Source organism: Rattus norvegicus, chromosome 17 (assembly GCF_021556685.1).
Source record: "Rattus norvegicus strain SHRSP/BbbUtx chromosome 17, alternate assembly SHRSP_T2T, whole genome shotgun sequence".
Classification (NCBI taxonomy): Eukaryota; Metazoa; Chordata; class Mammalia; order Rodentia; family Muridae; genus Rattus; species Rattus norvegicus.
The window spans coordinates 85,990,798-86,008,509 of NC_141550.1; the positions used below are offsets into that span (position 1 = coordinate 85,990,798).

General features: G+C 42.5%; 1 protein-coding gene across 2 annotated transcripts in view; it reads left to right on the forward strand.

The window, feature by feature from the left end:
- Positions 1 to 4,370: 4,370 nt before the first annotated feature.
- Positions 4,371 to 17,712, forward strand: part of Plxdc2 (plexin domain containing 2) — a 386,926-nt gene continuing 373,584 nt past the window's right edge. Inside the window, exon 1 of one of the 2 annotated variants that reach the window (XM_087591183.1) lies at positions 4,371 to 5,299. In XM_087591183.1, the coding sequence (XP_087447309.1) occupies positions 5,188 to 5,299 (112 nt within the window). In that variant the 5' untranslated portion in view covers positions 4,371 to 5,187. The remainder of the gene's footprint in view (positions 5,300 to 17,712) is intronic. The other variant, NM_001108422.2, reaches the window with a different exon arrangement.

Sequence of the window (17,712 nt, forward strand, 5' to 3'; positions counted from 1 at the left end):
TTTGAAGTACCACCAACCATATAATAAAAGTCAAGTTGATTCTGAGTTCCGGTCAGCCAAGATGAACAAATGAGTCTTGTAATTGCAGAGCAGAGGTCAAAAGGTTGGCTCTGTCCAATGACGAGGAAGAGGAAATATTGCTGACCCAAGGAGAGGTCATAGCATAAAACTGCATAAAAATGCACCTTCACAGATGGCAATTGTAGAACGTCTCAATAAATATTTTTAAATGGACACAAACTATTTCCTGAGAATGATTTTGAAGGAGAGCAAGAAAAGCAGACTCTCTGTAGCCTGCGTGGCATCTCAGGTTTTGTTTTTGATGCATATCAGTATGAGTATATATATATATATATATATTTGAAGGTTGATTTAGCTCAGGTCATAAAGTCCTGAACTTGATCCACGAGCCTCACATGAGCTTGAAGTACCAGTACTCTGGAGATAGAAGCAAGGGCAGCAGAAGTCCAAGGCCATCCTCAACTATACAGAAAGTTCACATACAGATAAAAGAAAAAATTCTTTATGAAAAGAGATATTGAAGGTTAATGAAAATGGGGTGTTTTCAAGGGTGTTGAAATCTGGAGAGACATCTCAAGTTTGCATCTATGCACAGTTCTATGTGGTTAAGAATGCTTCTGTTGAATCATGTTTAAAGAGAAAGTATCCTGTGAATTCTAGGTCTTATCATTGAACAAAACCAAGGGCTACTCATTTGCACTTCCTAATTCATTTGTACTTTGGGAAATTATCTTAAAGGAACCCAGTGGGTAAGAGAGATGGCTATGTCTCTCCTGTACCTTTAATAGTTAGTGACAAACTCCAGTATTACAACACCTCTCTCATGTCTGTGGACGATGATGAAACTTTTCCTACAAAGCTCGCTTAGTCACCAGACAGGTGACACTCACACTTGTACTGTGGTGAAACACACAACACAGATCTAACAACTGAGGACTCCGTCTATCACCTTCAATCAGCCAGAGCTATATGTGTAGTTGACTCTCGCCATTCCACTCTGAACATATTGTGTGACACATATTTTATTTGATATTGCTACAATGTAAAGGCAAAACACATTTATACAAATACAAATCTTGGTAGACATTTAAGGCAAAGTACCAGGGCGTAGATACATTACGATGTTCTCCCTTGTGATTTAGTTTTGCACTGTATGTCATCAAAAATGCTAGTTTTTGAACCACCAACCAAAGAACACACACAAGCCGAACCTAGGCCTCCCTGCACATATGTAGCAGATGGGCAGCTTCGTCTCTATGTGGGTCCCTAACAACTGGAGCAGGAGCTATCAGAAAAACTATTGCCTGTATGTGGGATATGTTCTAGCTGGGCTGCCTTGTCTGACCTCAGTGGGAGGGGGTGATGTAACTAGCCTGACAAGGACATACCCAAGGGGACCCCCACCTGTTCAGAGGAGGAGAGGGGGAGAGGGGAAGAGGGGGGAGGATTGTGGGAAGGGGTGCTGGGAGGGGCGGTAAGCAGGGTGTAAAGTGAATAAGTAAAAATAAATACGTGAAAAATGATAGTCTTTACTCATTTGGGATTCTCTATCTGTTGGTTAGAAGAGCACTAGTCTGAATAACGTATTTGACTGCGTTCTAGGTTCACCAGCAGCTTCTTGCTCAAGTGACTCCACACCCTGAAGACTGCGTGGATGTCATCAATAGACTCGATCTGTCATAAACCTACTGGAAGAGGACATATGTACACGTTTGCCAAAGTAAGATTCAGGTAGGAATAAAGCATTGTAACTGAACAGCAGACCTGATTAGAGACCAATGGATGCGAATGGACCAAATTGCATCTGAGCTGACATTTGTTTGACTTTCAGTTTGTAGCAACCAGTTTTCCCTGACAAAAGTGTATTTATAGCTGTCATCGATGGCAAAGCACAGCCAAGGGCAGCAAACAATAGCAAAATATATACTACTACTCTGCATAAACAGTAAGAAAAGGGGTGAGAATGAGAGAGGAGACAGAGACTTGTGTCTTCTCAGAGTGGAAATGGGTGTTTGTTTTGTGTTGTTTTTTTTCTGATTATTGCTTGTGAAGGGTTAAAATTTCTAAAAGTTAGTCATGAACAAAGTCCAGACATGCCTGAGAGAATTTGAGATAGGGCTCACTGGCCCGACTATCAACTCCCAAGGACACTGGCCATCTGGAGCCACCCCCTCCCCTTCCTTCACTCCCTGAGGATGGGTCATCCCCCTGCTGCAGTGAGATGAGTTGCCCTGCCCACATTGCTGAGATGCTAGATTACACGTATGCTTTGTTGATGTAACTCCGTGCCAAAAGTAACTGTGCACCCTTTGTATTAGCCAATCATGTGTATTCACACGAAACCCCTGGTTTTCCCTATATAAGCTCCTGCCTAGAGAGGCTCGGGGCTTGACTCAATCTCCTGTGTGAGATACGTGTCAGCCCGAGATCTCGTAAATAAAACTGCCTCTTGTTGATTACATCAAGACCGGCTTCTCGTGTTTCCTGGGGGTACCTCAACCCGTGACTGGAGCGAGAGTCTCCCCAAGTCTGGGGGTCTTTCACTTGGTTTCCTACAGTTGTGGACGTTATGAGAACTGGAGTTGGATAAAAGGGCCCAGGAAGCTCGAGGCCTGGGTTTCCAGTACAGCTGCTGACCTGTTTTTTGTTTGTTTTGTTTTGTTTTGATGATGGCGGTGAAGCTGGCGGATGTCAGCCATTCAAAGTGCAGAAGGCAAACTCAGCATCAATGAATGTCCCATTAAATTTTCATTAGATGACTACACTTTAAAAATTGATGTAAATACTCTAGGCGCTCAGATTGAGATGCAATCTAGAACTTAAAACACTCTTGGTAGTGAGAAATAAGAGAACTACAGTCTGGTCCTCAAGAGGACATCAACCGCTCAGAAGAAAGCTCAGGATTTGTCAAGCACCTTGGGATAATAAAAGGCGTTGGCATGGCGTATTTAAACCTTCACAAATATCTGGAAATAGAGAAATTAGTCTTATTTTTAGAGAAAACAGACTTGTTAATGTTTTTCAGTGGAAAAGCAATAATTTCTGTATCGGATTTTTGCAGTTATCTCGGCCCACTTCGAGTGGGTCTTGCTACAAGTAGAGAGATCAATTTATAGTATTCATGGATCCTTCAAAGCAAGGAAAGGCCAGGACAAGGACAGGCTACAACCCAGAACACTTTCAAATGTGTTAATTTAGCTCTCCTTTTGTCTTCAAGAACGAGCATTTCTCTTTAGGCTAGGAGATGATTTAAAAAATTAAGTTTACTTGGCTAATCTTCATTGCTAGGACCTTCTACGAACTTCAGTATAGAATCTTCCTGATTTGATGCCTAAAGACCTGAAGCTTAAAGCTTAAGTAAATTGCTCCTTGTGGGGAAAAAGAAATTGAAGTACTAGCCCAGGCAGTGCTCCAGAGCGTGTACTTTTCACCAAGGATGCATTGTCTCTTTGCTCTCTATTTAGCCCCACTAAAGGGTGGTTAAATGTATGCGGAATAAAATGTAAGCGGGATGAGGGGCCTGGAAGGAGTTAATACCGGAGCAGATCCGCAAGCTGAAAAAACAAAAACAAAGTAGCAAGCAAAAGCCCTTTAAAGCCCCCATAGGAAATTCAATGGGCTTCCTGTTCCTTTAAACTCTCCCTTTCGCTCATTCTGACACTTTACCAAACCGCGGTAGAGGCCTCAGGACCCCGCAGCCCAGATCCACCTTCCGCCACCCTCGGTGCCGGGCTGTGGTAGGAGGGGTTTTTGATAGGATGGGGGTTGGGGGTTGGGGATGTCAGTAACCCTAGCCACACAGGTTTGATTTTTTTTTCCCCCTACACCCGAACGGTTGCCAGACCAGTCTTCAGCTCGGGATGAAATGTTATTAACCACTTAGCGCCCAGGCCGAACCCAGAAGATGGTGGGCGCTCGCTGGGGGCCTTGTCCCTCCCCACCCGCAGGCTGGCACCCAAAATCCCTGGGAGCCTGACGGGTTCAGGCGACGTTGGTCCCTCTGCAGAGGGCACAAGCCGGGTGGGCCGATGGCGTCCGGGAGACTAGGATCTGCCACCACCCCATGTACCAGTACTCGGGATCCCCGGGGCGCGTGGGGCCCACAATGGTTCTCTGGTTTCCCCCAATCAGTCTTCCCCGGCTTTATCTGTGGGAGACTTTTCTGGCGCCCCCACCCCGACCGGAGAAAGGCTCAGCCATTGGACAGGTCTGTGCCGAATGCTGGTTTCGGGAGGAGGAAGGTGGGAGAAGCCTGGAGGAGAGAGGAGGAGGGAGGAGGGCGGAGGGAAGAGAGAGGAGGGTTCCGCCGCAGATCTAGCAAATGGCCAGCCGCCTTCCCTCCCCAAAGTGTAGAGCTGGAGCGCGGGCGAGCGCGGCGGCGCCTCCGCCACCAAACTCCTGGGGCTCCGCGGTGTTCGGAGCCACCTCCTTCCTCACCCGGAGAGGCTCTCTCAGCAGGCTGCAGCCTCACTTTCCTTTGGTTTTTCTCTTTCTTTAAAAAAACCCCCCACCCCTCTTCTGATCCCAGCAGCTGGTCCTTCCCCGGCTCCACTCTCCGGAGCTGCCCATCCTTCCGGCTGCCGGCGAGGACGCACGCTCAGCCTTAGGCGAAGCAAAGAAGAAAAACTTGTCGGAGGGGTTTCTCCAGCCTCCACGAACCTCCTTCTCTCGCTAACCCCAACCGCCCGCCGGGGCCAGCCCTAAGTCTGGGAAAGTTCCACCGGTGCTCAGCGCCCTCTTGGATCTGGAGCCGCACGGGCGCAGCCAGTGGAATTAGATCTGTTTTGAACCCAGTGGAGCGCGTCGCGGGCGCTCGGAAGTCACCGTCTGTGGGCGCCCGGGTGGCGCTGCCTGTGAGGACCCGGGAGTTTGCGGGACCGACTGCAAGTGACCTTTCCTCTCCGCATTTGGTTGGTTCTGTCTCGGCTGGGGCTGCGAGGGTGACAAGTTGCGGTGAGAGCTCCCGAAGTTTGGAGAGGGCTGGGTCGTCTCTCCTTCGCTTCTCTGGTACCCGGAGTGAAATCCTAGCGAAACTGTCAGAGGCCTCCGGATCCCACCCCAGACTCACCGGCAGACACTCCGCCGCGTCGCCCCATCCCCAAGGAGAACCCCGGAGCCCAGGGCCTCAAGGAAAGATCGCTGGGCAGGGGAGGTCGCGGCAGCGGCATGGCGAGGTTCCCGAGGGCCCACCTGGCGGCAGCAGGAGTTATGTTACTTTGTCACTTTTTAACAGACCGGTTCCAGTTCGCCCACGGGGAGCCTGGACACCATATGAATGGTAAGAAGTACTTTTCTCGATTGTTTTTGTGTGAAACTGAAGATCCTTTCCGGTGTCTCGGAACCCTCATCCCCAACCCACACCCACCAAGAGCATCTGCCCTTGGGAAAGTTATTCCAGTTGTTTTTCTGGGAAACTTGAGTTTCTCAAATGGGGAAGAGGCTGGCTTGATCAGAAGGTGTTGGAAACCAGCACTTCTTTGAGGCTATGGTGCTTTCTCCACCTGGGCGCCAGGGGGTGGTCCTGTCTACCCCAAGTAGCCCAAGGAGGTCCTGGTGTCAGAGAGCCAGCTGTCGCGGATACCTCTCTCTGAATCTCGGTTACGTCAGGTTGTTTCCCCTCTGGCTTCTCATCCCTGGAGCTCAGAAGCTCTTCCCTGTGCACCGCGGAAGGGGTGGATGGGTGAACGATCAGATGACAATCAGGCTGGTCGCCCTGTGCTGAAAGAAAATGCCTTGTGGCTGCAGCTCGCTCCTTCAGGCTACCCTCACTAGTCTTCTCAATGTGGGGTTCCAAAGTGGGTGCAATAGATGCAGCAGGGTTCAGGGATGGAGAAGAGGTGGGAAAGATAAGGACGGGCGTGCCTCTGAGGACAAGCCCTGGTCCCATTGTCCTCTGCCTGTCAGCTTCACAGACGAGCCCCAACGTGCCAGCAGTTCCTCATGGATTCTTGACACTGTCCCAGGAGGAGGGAGGGCCTCTAGATCCTTGCAATTGGCTGCACCCACTGCCCTGGTGGCCTTTCTGGCTAGGTGTGTGTGGTAGTGAACTGTAACTTCACAATGAGCAGGGATTGGCTAATCCTGCTTTCTCCCCTGACTACTTTATCCTCTGTGACCCCACTATTGCCTTTCAGCAAAGAAATAAATAAACATGCAGGTCAGTGAAACACCTGGACGGGAATCTGTGAACTCTGGTGGATTCCCGGAGCGGGTGAGAGCCAAGAGCACTTGAAGAGAAAAAGAAAAGGAAACTTCCTGGTTAGGACAATCAGTTTTGTTCCGCTTTGCTCTGTACATGTCTCTGTTAAATTCAAGAAAGAGAGGGGTAAATGGTTCCTCAGAAAGTATGCATGTATACCCAGCTGTCAACCTTCAAGGAGTCACAGAGAGAAGTCTGGGAGGGACGCCTAGGGACTCCAGGTGAGGATAAGTGTTTACAAAAACCTTGAATAAAATTGTACCACCTGGAGAGGATAATCCGAGTCCTGTGTTTACCTCAGGTGCAAATTTTAACAGAGAAAGAAGATACTTTCTTGGTGATCTTATTAAGGCTGGAAAGATTGTGTGTGTGTGTGTGTGTGTGTGTGTGTGTGTGTGTGTGTGTGTGTGTGTGTGTCCTGGTGAGGGGCCATGAGGACCAGAAGATAAAAGCTGAGATTAAAATCCTTGGATTCTATTTGGTCACCTACAGTCATCCTCATCAATGAACATAAGTTCTTGGCTATTTATAATTTATAACAGCTCACCAGATTTCTCTTTATTTTCTTGGCACATTGCATTGGTTGAAAAAATGACAGTTATTACTTTCTTCAGAAAGCAGCACTTCAAAAGATGCAGTACTCACCTCCATGGAGTAAATGAATATGCAAAACGATTTTGCAAAAGAGGGGGGGGTAGAGTCATCCTGAGTTGTTTGTTTAAAACTTCTTTGGCACTGGAAGTAAATAATGTATTTACAGCAAAACTACATAGGAGAGAGACTACGCATTTTCTGTTTTTTTTCCTTTCATTACTATATAATACACTGATACCCATGTAAGTTTGCTACGCTAAGGCTTCAACCTGAGGATGAGATCCATTGCACTCTAGACCAGCTGGTGAAAAGCCTTTGCTTTGGGGAGCATGGCATGCCTGTGTTGATAACATAAATATGCCAGCATTTTAAACAAATTCACTGTTTCTGGTGGAACTCTTGGCAAGATTTCGTTCACAGGATTGGACAGGGGGAATTCATTGTTTCATCAGTTCTTTAGAGACTTAGCTATAAGACAAACAACATTCTGCATGAAGTTTTATGAAATTACCTCAGAATTAAGTGCTTATAACACAGAAAGGTAACACAGAAGGTAAAAAGGAAAGCAAATGCTTCATTTTCCGTTGTAAGATGTCTTATCTGAAAATTAAATATCCAGCAAAGAATTCAGAAGGTGAAAGTGGGCATTCAGCAATTAGGGGTTTTACTAGGGCATTTTTGGTAAAGGAAAAACATCTGATTTCATAACAGATCTGTTTGTTGTGCTTTTTACTTCTCTTATGCTGTGGTTGGTTTTATTGCCACCAGAGGGCAGAGAAACCACTAATTTCTTCTGTTCCTGTTTCTAATGTGTTTGTGTTCTAGAGACATGTAGTTCATATTTAATGTGTCATTTACTTGTATTTTCATTGTTTTTCCCCCCTGGGTGGATATTTTTTATGCTTCCTTTCCAGCAAAGTAAGCAAGCTCAACTGGCAAAGTTCCTCTTGACGTTCTGTGACTAAAGTTTCTGTTAGCATCAGTATCTATGACAGATACTAAGACAGGGATACTCCACGTGAGTGCTTCCTATACAGCAAGTGTGGGTCAGATTATTGGATTATTGGATGATTATCATTGTCCTTCTCCAGCAGTGACTCCATATGTTTTCATAAGGTACTTAATGTAAAATTGGGGAAGACTTTTGTAGTTTGAGTTTGTCTAAGTTTGGATCACCACAGAAATGTGCTTTAGAATGGGATTTTCATCCTTGAATGTCTGCATAGAAGCTTATAACTATTATTATATAGTAAACATAGTTTTAACTATTGTAATCATATCATGTATAAGTTGTGCATACAGTAAGAAATGGATATTACTGTTTCTCATCCTTGAGAATGAAATTGGAAATGCAAGATGTTGCACATTTCTTCTCTACAAGAATCAAGCAGGCCCCTGTAGGGAGGTAGACAGCATGTACCTGTTTCTCTTTCTAAATGTCATCTCCTATTGTAGAAACACTACTTTTAAAGATGAATGAACTGACCCCCACACAGCTATGATCTTGAGATTTTCCTCTTGTTTTGAAAACCACAACCTTAGGGCATGAGCCAGTGCCCCACCCCATCACCTTCTGTATTCTTGAATTCTCACAAAACGTTCCCTGAGTGAGGACGACATGTTCCTGTTGTCTTGTCATCTTCTTGTTCTTTTTTCCCCCACTAATCCTATTTCTACCTAAATCCATGCTCTGACTTACAGCTTCCATTGAAGAACTTTAAGGACTTTATCTGTCACTTATGGTGTCTTCTTTTGTTTGTACTTATCCATTCCTAGCATATATTCTATCAGACCAGCCCACTGGTCCCTGCAATCAGGGTCCATCGTTATCTTTTTGATTCTGCTGCAGCATATACATTCAGGCATGTGATACACACTTGCAGGACTGAATGGAATACCGTATTGCTATAGTTCAAGGTAGATTTTTGACCTCAATATGGCCCTGGGGGACTTTTAAGTAGTTCTTAAAGTAAGATGCCTTCAATCAATAATGTAGAAATGGATATTAAAAATTAGCTTCATAGAATGATAATTTAAAAGCAGAGTGTGTAATCTAGGTAGGTCTAGCCAAGTATCCCAATGCTCCGGTAGATTTCCACTTGTCTTAAGCTTTCTATTTTAATTTTATTTTTGTCTTGGGCTCATTTGTCCATTGAGTAAGTCTTTGAAGCCTGGGCTATCCTGGAACTCACTTTGTAGACCAGGCTGGCCTCAAACTCAGAGATCTCTCTGTCTCTGCCTCCCCAGTTCAACCATTACCTGGTATGATACCTTTTTGTTAGAAACATACGCACACACGCACTGCAGCTGTCTTCATGCACACCAGAAAAGGGCATCAGATCCCATTACACATGGTTGTGAACCACCATGCAGTTACTGGGAGATGAACTCGGGACCTCTGGAAGAGTAGTCAGTGCTCTTAACCACTGAGCCATCTCTCTGGTCCTTAAAAATTCTTAATGATACTTATTTGAAACTTATATCTTCTAGATCAGGGGTTGTCAACATATGGGTTGTAATCCCTTTTGGGGTTCAAATGACCCTTTCACAGGGGTTACTTAAGAACATGACAAAACACAGATATTTACATTACTAGTCACCATGGCAACACAATTACAGTTATGAAGCAGCAACAGAAATAATAGCACTAGGAAGCTTTAGAACCACTGGACTAGAGGTATGACTTATTATTCTTGCTTATTTTTGGTGTTGGGTACCAAATCCAGGGACTCAGACATGCTAGGCAGGAGCTCTTCCCGAGGAGCTACCTCCTCAAATATGGGGCTCCTCAAAGAGTTCAAAGTGAAATTTATGTTCAACTCTCAACAGAGAAATAGGTTTTCCTGCCTGCACTTTGGGTATGTGCTTACCCTGTGTTCATCATGTGTGTGGTGTGGTGTTGGCTGGTTCCAGTTAACTGCACATTGAGACTTGGTCCCCAAGTAAGCAGCATCGAAATATGGTAGTGCCTCCGAGGACACTTGGGCTCTTCTGAAGATTGGGCCGGTTTCCTAGGGTAGGACTGAAGAACAAGCTGTTGTAGTGCTTGTCGCTTCTTTGTGTTCTGTTTCTCCTCTATGCTGTGACACTGCAAGACAGGCTTGCTAAAAAAATACTAAATCCCAGAATGACAACTCTGACTAATTATTTATTATCAAATGTCTAGGCTATGAGCTTTGGTCTATTCTCCGTTAGAACTTATTTAACCCTAGCAAAGTTTTCTGTGTCTACCATGTGGTTAGTTACTGTTCTTTAGTCCAGGTCAGGATCACGTACTCTGATACAAATACAGAGGACTAAGACTTCTTTTATCCCTTAAAAATAGCATCTTGTATTTGTTTGGGAAGTCAGAAAAAAAAAAGTGAATCTTATCAAATTTCCATAGTACATTCAGTTATGTATTACAAAACTGCTTTTCAGCTTAGTCTTAATCTGATGAATTCCAAACTTTCACTTTGTTCTGAAAACAACCCTTTGCTTCCAAATTTAGCTTTAATTATCTCTGGAGCATTCTATTCTGGAAGGTCATTCTCTACTGAGTGCCTTCGTCCTAACCCCATCCCATGATTCTAACCCACTGGAAACCAATAGAGAGTACCAGTCCAGTAAGGGTTCTTCCATTAGGGTACTCCTTCCACCATGCGTAGTGTCACGTATTGCCAAGCCAAACTAAGAGAGAAAAGAGAAATGTGTAGACTATACCACTATGTGTTTCTAGACAGTGAAGTCATTTGGGTTATTTCTATACCCCCGCCCATTAATGAAAGAGACATATGATTTGGAATGCTTTTCTAGGTTTCTGCATTTGAACAGAATGCAAAGACTTGTTTGGAAATTAGCCAAGTATGTTCCAAGCAAACCTAAGAATCTGATTTTCTTCTTCCTCTGGTTGATAGCACTAATAGCTCCTCTTGACTCACTGAGTCACAGTGGGCTGTTGTCACTATTGCTGTGAATAGTACACGATAGTCCTTTAGGTGTGCTGTGGTGAAGCTCTTGGTGACTCCTTACGCATCTTTGCTTTATTTTCCCCAAGGCTGAGACTCCATCAACCTAATAAAAGGAATTCCTCAGTATGAGCTTTCGTTTGTCCTCTTAACTTTCAGGCAAGGATAGCTGTACACAAGCCCAGCATTGCATAGACTTTCTTTTGAGTGTCCCCTCTCCATTTTTCCTCTTTCCTTCCATAAACTGAGAAAGGTCTTCATAAGGATCATATGCATGTAAACTACCTGCAAAACACTCACACCAGGTTTATGTGATATTTGTGGTAGATTGATTCATATTCTCAGTACATATTTTTAAAGAACAGACAAAGAAGTAACTAATCCTGAAATTTTGATTAAAAGTAATCTCAACCCTTCTTAATTATTGCTGGTTTATATATATCTTATTAATATGAGCTAATGCATGCTAAATGTACAAATAATTTTTAGGAATTCCAGCATTTGATTTTGCTTCTAAATTCTGCCTATTCACTACTTAGGCCTAGACATTGTGCACTCTTGACTTTTATTTTGTAACAGAGTTGTTTTAGTTTGATAATTCCAAGAATCAAAAATTGATTGGTTATTAATAAATGCCATACATTTTTCTTTACTTTTGAATATTGTTTGTGATCTTTCTAGTAATAATTTTCTCCTTGTAGATTTACATAATTGTTCATGGCTGGATAATGAGTACTGTTATGAGCAGGGTGGTCTGTTTGTCCTTGCTCAGATCTCTTCCTGTTATAGGCAAGAGTTACTCATCTTTCATATAGAGCTAGCATTTCCAGAATCCTGGGCCTGTGAATGTTCTGCTATAAAAGATAACTCCTGAGGTAATCCCTACGAAGCTAATAAACTTCAAAGATAAAAGGAGGCAACTCACAATTATTACTGTGCTCATATCACACAGTTTTATGTCTTCAGAATAAGTCTTTGAATCAGATGGGGCGAGGCCATTCTTGTTTTTGCTCTTCAGATGTTTTGCTTATGCTTGTAGGTTCTTTGTTTTGTTTTGTTGTTTTCTTTTCTATAGCCATTTATAAGATATAATATCAAGGTTTTAGGTTTTGCTAAATAAAAACTCTTGGAGTTTTGATTGGAATCATGTTAAATCTGGAGTCATTCGTTAAAAATTCAAGCTTTAAATAACTGGGAAACCATGAAGTTTCTTTCCTATAACTACTAACCCAACAAGTACCAGGATAGCTGATAAGAAATTGTTAATAGTGCCCTCATGGCAGTGCCCATTTTCCGTTGTAAGACTCCCCCAAAGTGGAGGACTTATGCTCTCTCCTGATAACATCATGAAACTCACCACAGTTCCCACATACCTCGTAGAAAGCACAGATGGGACCACAGGTTAGCTCAAAAGATAACCAAGGAAAGTCACGTTTGTCTGACTCATGAATTACCCAAAGAAGTGTGAGCTCCAGGCAAATGGGAGGGGGTGGGGAATGATGACATTTCATTTTTGCTGTGTCCCTTGAAGATACTTATCTCTGGGCCCAGACAGAGTTCCACAGAGCAATTCCTATATCTTCTTGGAGATTATCATTTTAGACATTGAATGTGGGATCAGATAGGCAGTTATCATATTTGTCCTCTTATTTGTCTTTGCTAGATTTTATAGAGATACATAAAAGTATGTATGGATGTAGGACCTGATGCTGTCTAGAGGGAGAAGGGACCTAGGAGGAGAAGGGAGAGGGGAGAAAATGAGGACAGTGTGGGGGTGTTAGAGATCACATTACACACAAACATCACAGCGGATCCAGTGTTTGGTACAATGTGTAGACACCAATACAAATATTTGCTCACCATAGGAAAGACCTCTTCTGCAGGCTGGGGGAGTGAGTCAGAGGATAGAGAGGGACTAGAGCTTAGATAAAGAGCATCCATGTAAAAGCAATAGGGATTGTCTACAACCCCAGTACTGGGTGCTGTCCTTCCAATACCAAGGCAAACTGTAGGATCAGCAAATGACCCTATGTCAAAAAGTAAGGTGAAAAGGGATGTTGACCTCCGTCGTCAGCATTATAACCCATGGATATGTATAAGCACTTACACATCCATGCATAAGCATATGTACCTACACACACACACACACACACACACACACACACAGAATAAACACATGCATGCCTACAACACATGCATACAATACACACAAATGAATAGGTCTATGGAAACTAATAGAAGTCCTTGGATATGGGATTCTCCTAATTTGTTATTCATTAGTTAATTTCAGTTCTGTAGGAGATTTACATTGAAAGGAAGCAGACATGACACATTGCTCCCATTCTCAAGGCAATACATGTATGATTCTATGTAGTGGCAAACATTTCCAATGAAAGGTTCAGACTTCTGCATATCAGTACCACGGTTTAAACTCCACTTCCTCCTCTGTGACACAGTGAACCGCGTGCTGAATCAGGAGTAAATGGTCGTGCTGGGCAGCTGGTTTTATTTCTTTGTTGCTTTGCCTTCCTTATCTTTTGAACATCTGTTGCTCGTTTCAGAATCTTTTTTAAAGACAAGCGTGATTCAAAGTCCTTCTACAGATAAGAGTCTCGTTGTGTGGACATTGCAAAACAGCTCTACATGGGTAGTCAGATTTGTGCAATTTCAGTTTTGTCGAGTTGCTTTCAGAAGAGACATTTGTCCGCTAATAATAGGCCCGGCCGCTGAGATGCTCATTGTTTTTTGAGCTGTGTGCTGGAATTTGACTGCACATAATTGGCGCGGTTAGCAGCTCCTTGCTTTTCCGGGTGTCAGGTACCCTTGCCCCCTCTAGCAGTGTCCTCCTCCCAAACTGTCTCGCTGCAACCCAGAGGTAGCAGTCGTTTTATCACTGTTGACCACGGTACCTGGCATAAGCAACTTCATCAAGGGAGGATTTATCGGACCCACGGATTTCATAGGCTCTGGTGCTTTATGGTGGGGGTGGGGGTGATAGAGCAGTTCATTTTATTCCACTCAGGAAGTAGAGAAAGGGGGATTGTGGCAACCTGCTGGCTCTTCAATTTTCCCCTTTTATTCCAACTAGGCTTTCACAGCCATGGGGGTTGGGGCAGCCCACATTCAGGGAGAATTGTAATCACCCAATCCTCTCTGGGAATGCCCCCATAGATACACCCAGATGAGTGCCTTACCAGCTCCCTAGGTGATTCTAAATCAAAACAAGTTAGCAACCAAGATTAGCACACAGGCCAGACTCATCCTGCAGCTGGAAAGGTCTTTCTAAAACGCATATGGGCCTTGGTGTTGGAAATGATTTTGTGTATAGTTGTTGCATTTAAACTTGTAATATTCTAATATTGCTTTATATTTCCAAATTCATCACTTCAATTCCACCTCCTCAAGCCCTTCGAAGTCTCCTTCTAAAATTCTGCAGCCTCCAGGGTATCCTTTCATCCTGTTCTAGACTTTATGCCTTTTTTCTCTTTCCTTCTTTCATTCATTCTTTCTTTTTTGTTAGTTGGAATAACTTATTTCTGGGATGGCGAAATTGTAGTGTGTGTGTGTGTGTGTGTGTGTGTGTGTGTGTTTCTCCATCAGCACCAAATCTAAGATGGAAATTTCAGCAGAAAATGCTTTCATTATTCACCACCGTATGAGGTATCATCCAACCTACAATTCCTGTGCATGTGCTTGATTATAAATGAGTAAGATACTATCTGTGACTGACTCCAGAGTCACTGACTGCAGAAGCAGGAAGTCTTCTCTGAACATTTAGTGAACAACAGAAACTACTTAGAGTTCCTCTTGTGTAATGGATTTTTCCCTCAGGGAGATTTTTGTTTGTATTTTTTTTTCTGCACATTATAGGCAGTTTTCTCAGTTAGTTTTTAGAGCTGGATACCTTGGCTTTAAATGTCAATACCCAAGTGTAAAATATAGATCAGAAGTTGGACAGGAGAAGTTGGAAAATACATTTGTAAGGGGTTAGGCCTTCACTTAGTTTACAGCTATAGCACCACACACATACCTGGTGTCATCTGATCTTGGAAGGGAAGCAGCGTTGGCCTGGGTTAGTACCTGGATGAAAAGACATCATTCATAAGGGTAGGTTTAGAATTTTTTAAAAAATAAAAATGGGTTTAGGAATGATGCAATCACAGAAGTAAGGAAGGGCAAGATGTCTACTTTAACCATTTTTCTTTAAAAGTAGTTTTCAATTTCTGAGCTTTATAAATTTGAATAACATTTCAAAGGTCATGAAATGACACAATTTTCATTTTCTGCCATGATGGTCCTCTGAGCCATATGGAATTTGTATCACCAGCTTTCTAGGTTTCTACAAGTGCCGTCTTAATGCTAGGAAACAGTCCTCATAATGACACCTATCAGATGTTTTTAGATCTAAGCTATGGGCTGCCTTTCAAACCCACTGGTTCTCAGCAACTGTCAAGAAGATCTCTAGAGCTGCATTCAGTGACAGAAACTGACCCCTTCAAGGTCTTTGGTGGGAGCCCCTTGTCCAAGTGAGCTCAGCTCAGATGAGCCTCCTACACCGAGCCTCTCATGTCCTCCATCCCCTGCGACTGCACTCACTTACCCTCGACTTTGTTTTTCTTGGAATGTTCTTCAACGTTCTTACCATCCTCCACACTAATCTCGTGCTGCAAACATCTGATGTTTTTTATCTGCTTAGTATCTCTTCTCTGTTCTCCTAGATACAGGAGCCTCCCATTGTATGAGAATGTCCTCCAGCTCACTCTGTTCTGAACTATGCAGTGTCCTTCTTCTCCAGAGTGAGCAGCCTGTCTCCTACACTTCACTCTTTACCTAACCTTATATACTATGGTTTGGATCATAAATGTTTTGAAACCTAGGTGAAATCTTTGGGGTTTGAGCCTAGTTAGAAGATGAAATAGTTAAGGGCAAGTACATTGGTCCCTTGGCTCCTTGATTTCTTTCTTTTTACTTCCTGGCTACCATATAGTGAAAGGTTTCTTTGCATGCTTTCTAAACTGATTGTATTGCCTTGTGTTGGCTCCGAGAGGAGTGGGGCTAAGGAACTGCAGAGTGGAACCTCTGAAAGCACGAGCCAGAAGCCAGGTTTTCTCCTTGAAGTTTGTTTTCAAAACTTTCATCCCAGTAAAGGACTGAATACTAACACGCACAGAGTCCGAACAGACGCATTCTGCCTGTGTTTTACGCTGGTATTCCTGCACTGGGATGGGGAGGTCCAAGTCTACAGAGAGTCTTACATTTCCTGGTATTGTAAATCAGCGAATTCCAGTTTTGAGGTGTTATTGTCTTCCCACAGGATGAACCCTGTTAAATATATCAAAGTTTCCAGTTCCGTTTCTCTTTATATATAATTAGTTGATTCTTCTTCCATTGATTTACAAGTTCGTGTGCATAGGAATCAAGTTTCCTTTACTTTTTAGCATTTACTTTGAATTCTTGACACTTTCTGCAGCACTGGGTGTATAAAAGGCAATGTGTTTGTTAAATTAACTATGTTACTTCATTGGTTAGAGCATAATCCAATCTCAAACATCTCAACGTCATGTGACATTCTCCAATTGCTTTCTTGCTTTATGTATTAAATTATCTGATCCATTTTAATATTTTAATCTTTCCTTGTACTTAATTTGATCTCTTCCTTTGTTTTGTCCTGAAATTGAATCACCGTTTTAATTTTGCTCCAGGTATAAACTTTGTAAGCACTAAAAGCTATTGAGAAAGAAACAGCTAACTGTTCAATGAAATAGCATTGTTTCTGCAAGTCTCCTAATCTATATGACTGTAAGGGGAAAGATAGAAAAAACCCAGACAATCATTTACTTTCTTTATTTTATACCATTGTTTATATTTCCAAGAAACCTGAAATTTTAATAAAATAAAAATTATATAATTGCATTTTAGACATATTACCAAGCAATAATAGGTTCTTAATATAAAACTTGTTAACTTAATTATTAGGTTTTTATAAATTCATTGACTGATTACTCCATTTGCTCAAAAATTAACAAATGATTTAAAAAAAAACAGTAGATGGAAGAATAAGTTGACATATTTAGTAGACTCCAAGAAGGCTGTTTTAGGGTGTCTGCAAGCTTCTACACTTTTGTGCTCAAAGAGCCATGTGTTAATGAGTTTAGTTGCTATGGTAGTGCTATTGGGAAGTGGTGAGACTTAAAGTAGAATTTAGTGGGAGGTTTTTATATCACTGGGAAGAGGTCTGGTTTCCTTTTATCATGGGCCAAGGAGGTACCTGTTGTTTCTTTCTTATGCACTCCTACCATTACTTACTACCAGGGGCTTAAAGGTGCTAGGTCGACCTGATCGTAGACATACAACCACCATAACAACAACAACCATAACAACAACAACAACAAGAACAAGAACAAGCCTTTCCTCTGTATAATTTGAATATTTAACACTTTTTATGATGAAAGAAAACTTACTAACACAGAAACTTAGCTATTTATGTCATATTCTTTAGAAATGACAGACTTCCATATGTTAGAATTTACAGGAGATCCATAATCTAAGGATGACATTTTCGTGGTATTATATGATATTCCTTCATAAAGTTCAAATTGCCTAATTTTCATATTAGTTCCTCTTTTCTCCATCTGTGTACTTCAGTTTAAACTGTTATTATCAATTTCACTTAATTTTAAATTTTCAACAAGTGAAAAATACACATTATTTGAAATTTCAAAGAAATGCCATCTATAAGAAAAATGGACATGTTCTATATTCGCTTTTTTTTCTGTTAAAAAGTGCCTAAGAACGTAAGTAAAAGGGGAAGATGTTATGGCACAAATGTAAAGGTTTTCTACTTTGCTCACTGGGGCTTGTAGGACGGGGGGATGGCAGGGTTGGAAGCGTGAAGTTACATAAAGCCTCACACTTCACAAATGGCTTGCAGAAACCAGAGTAAGACAGAAG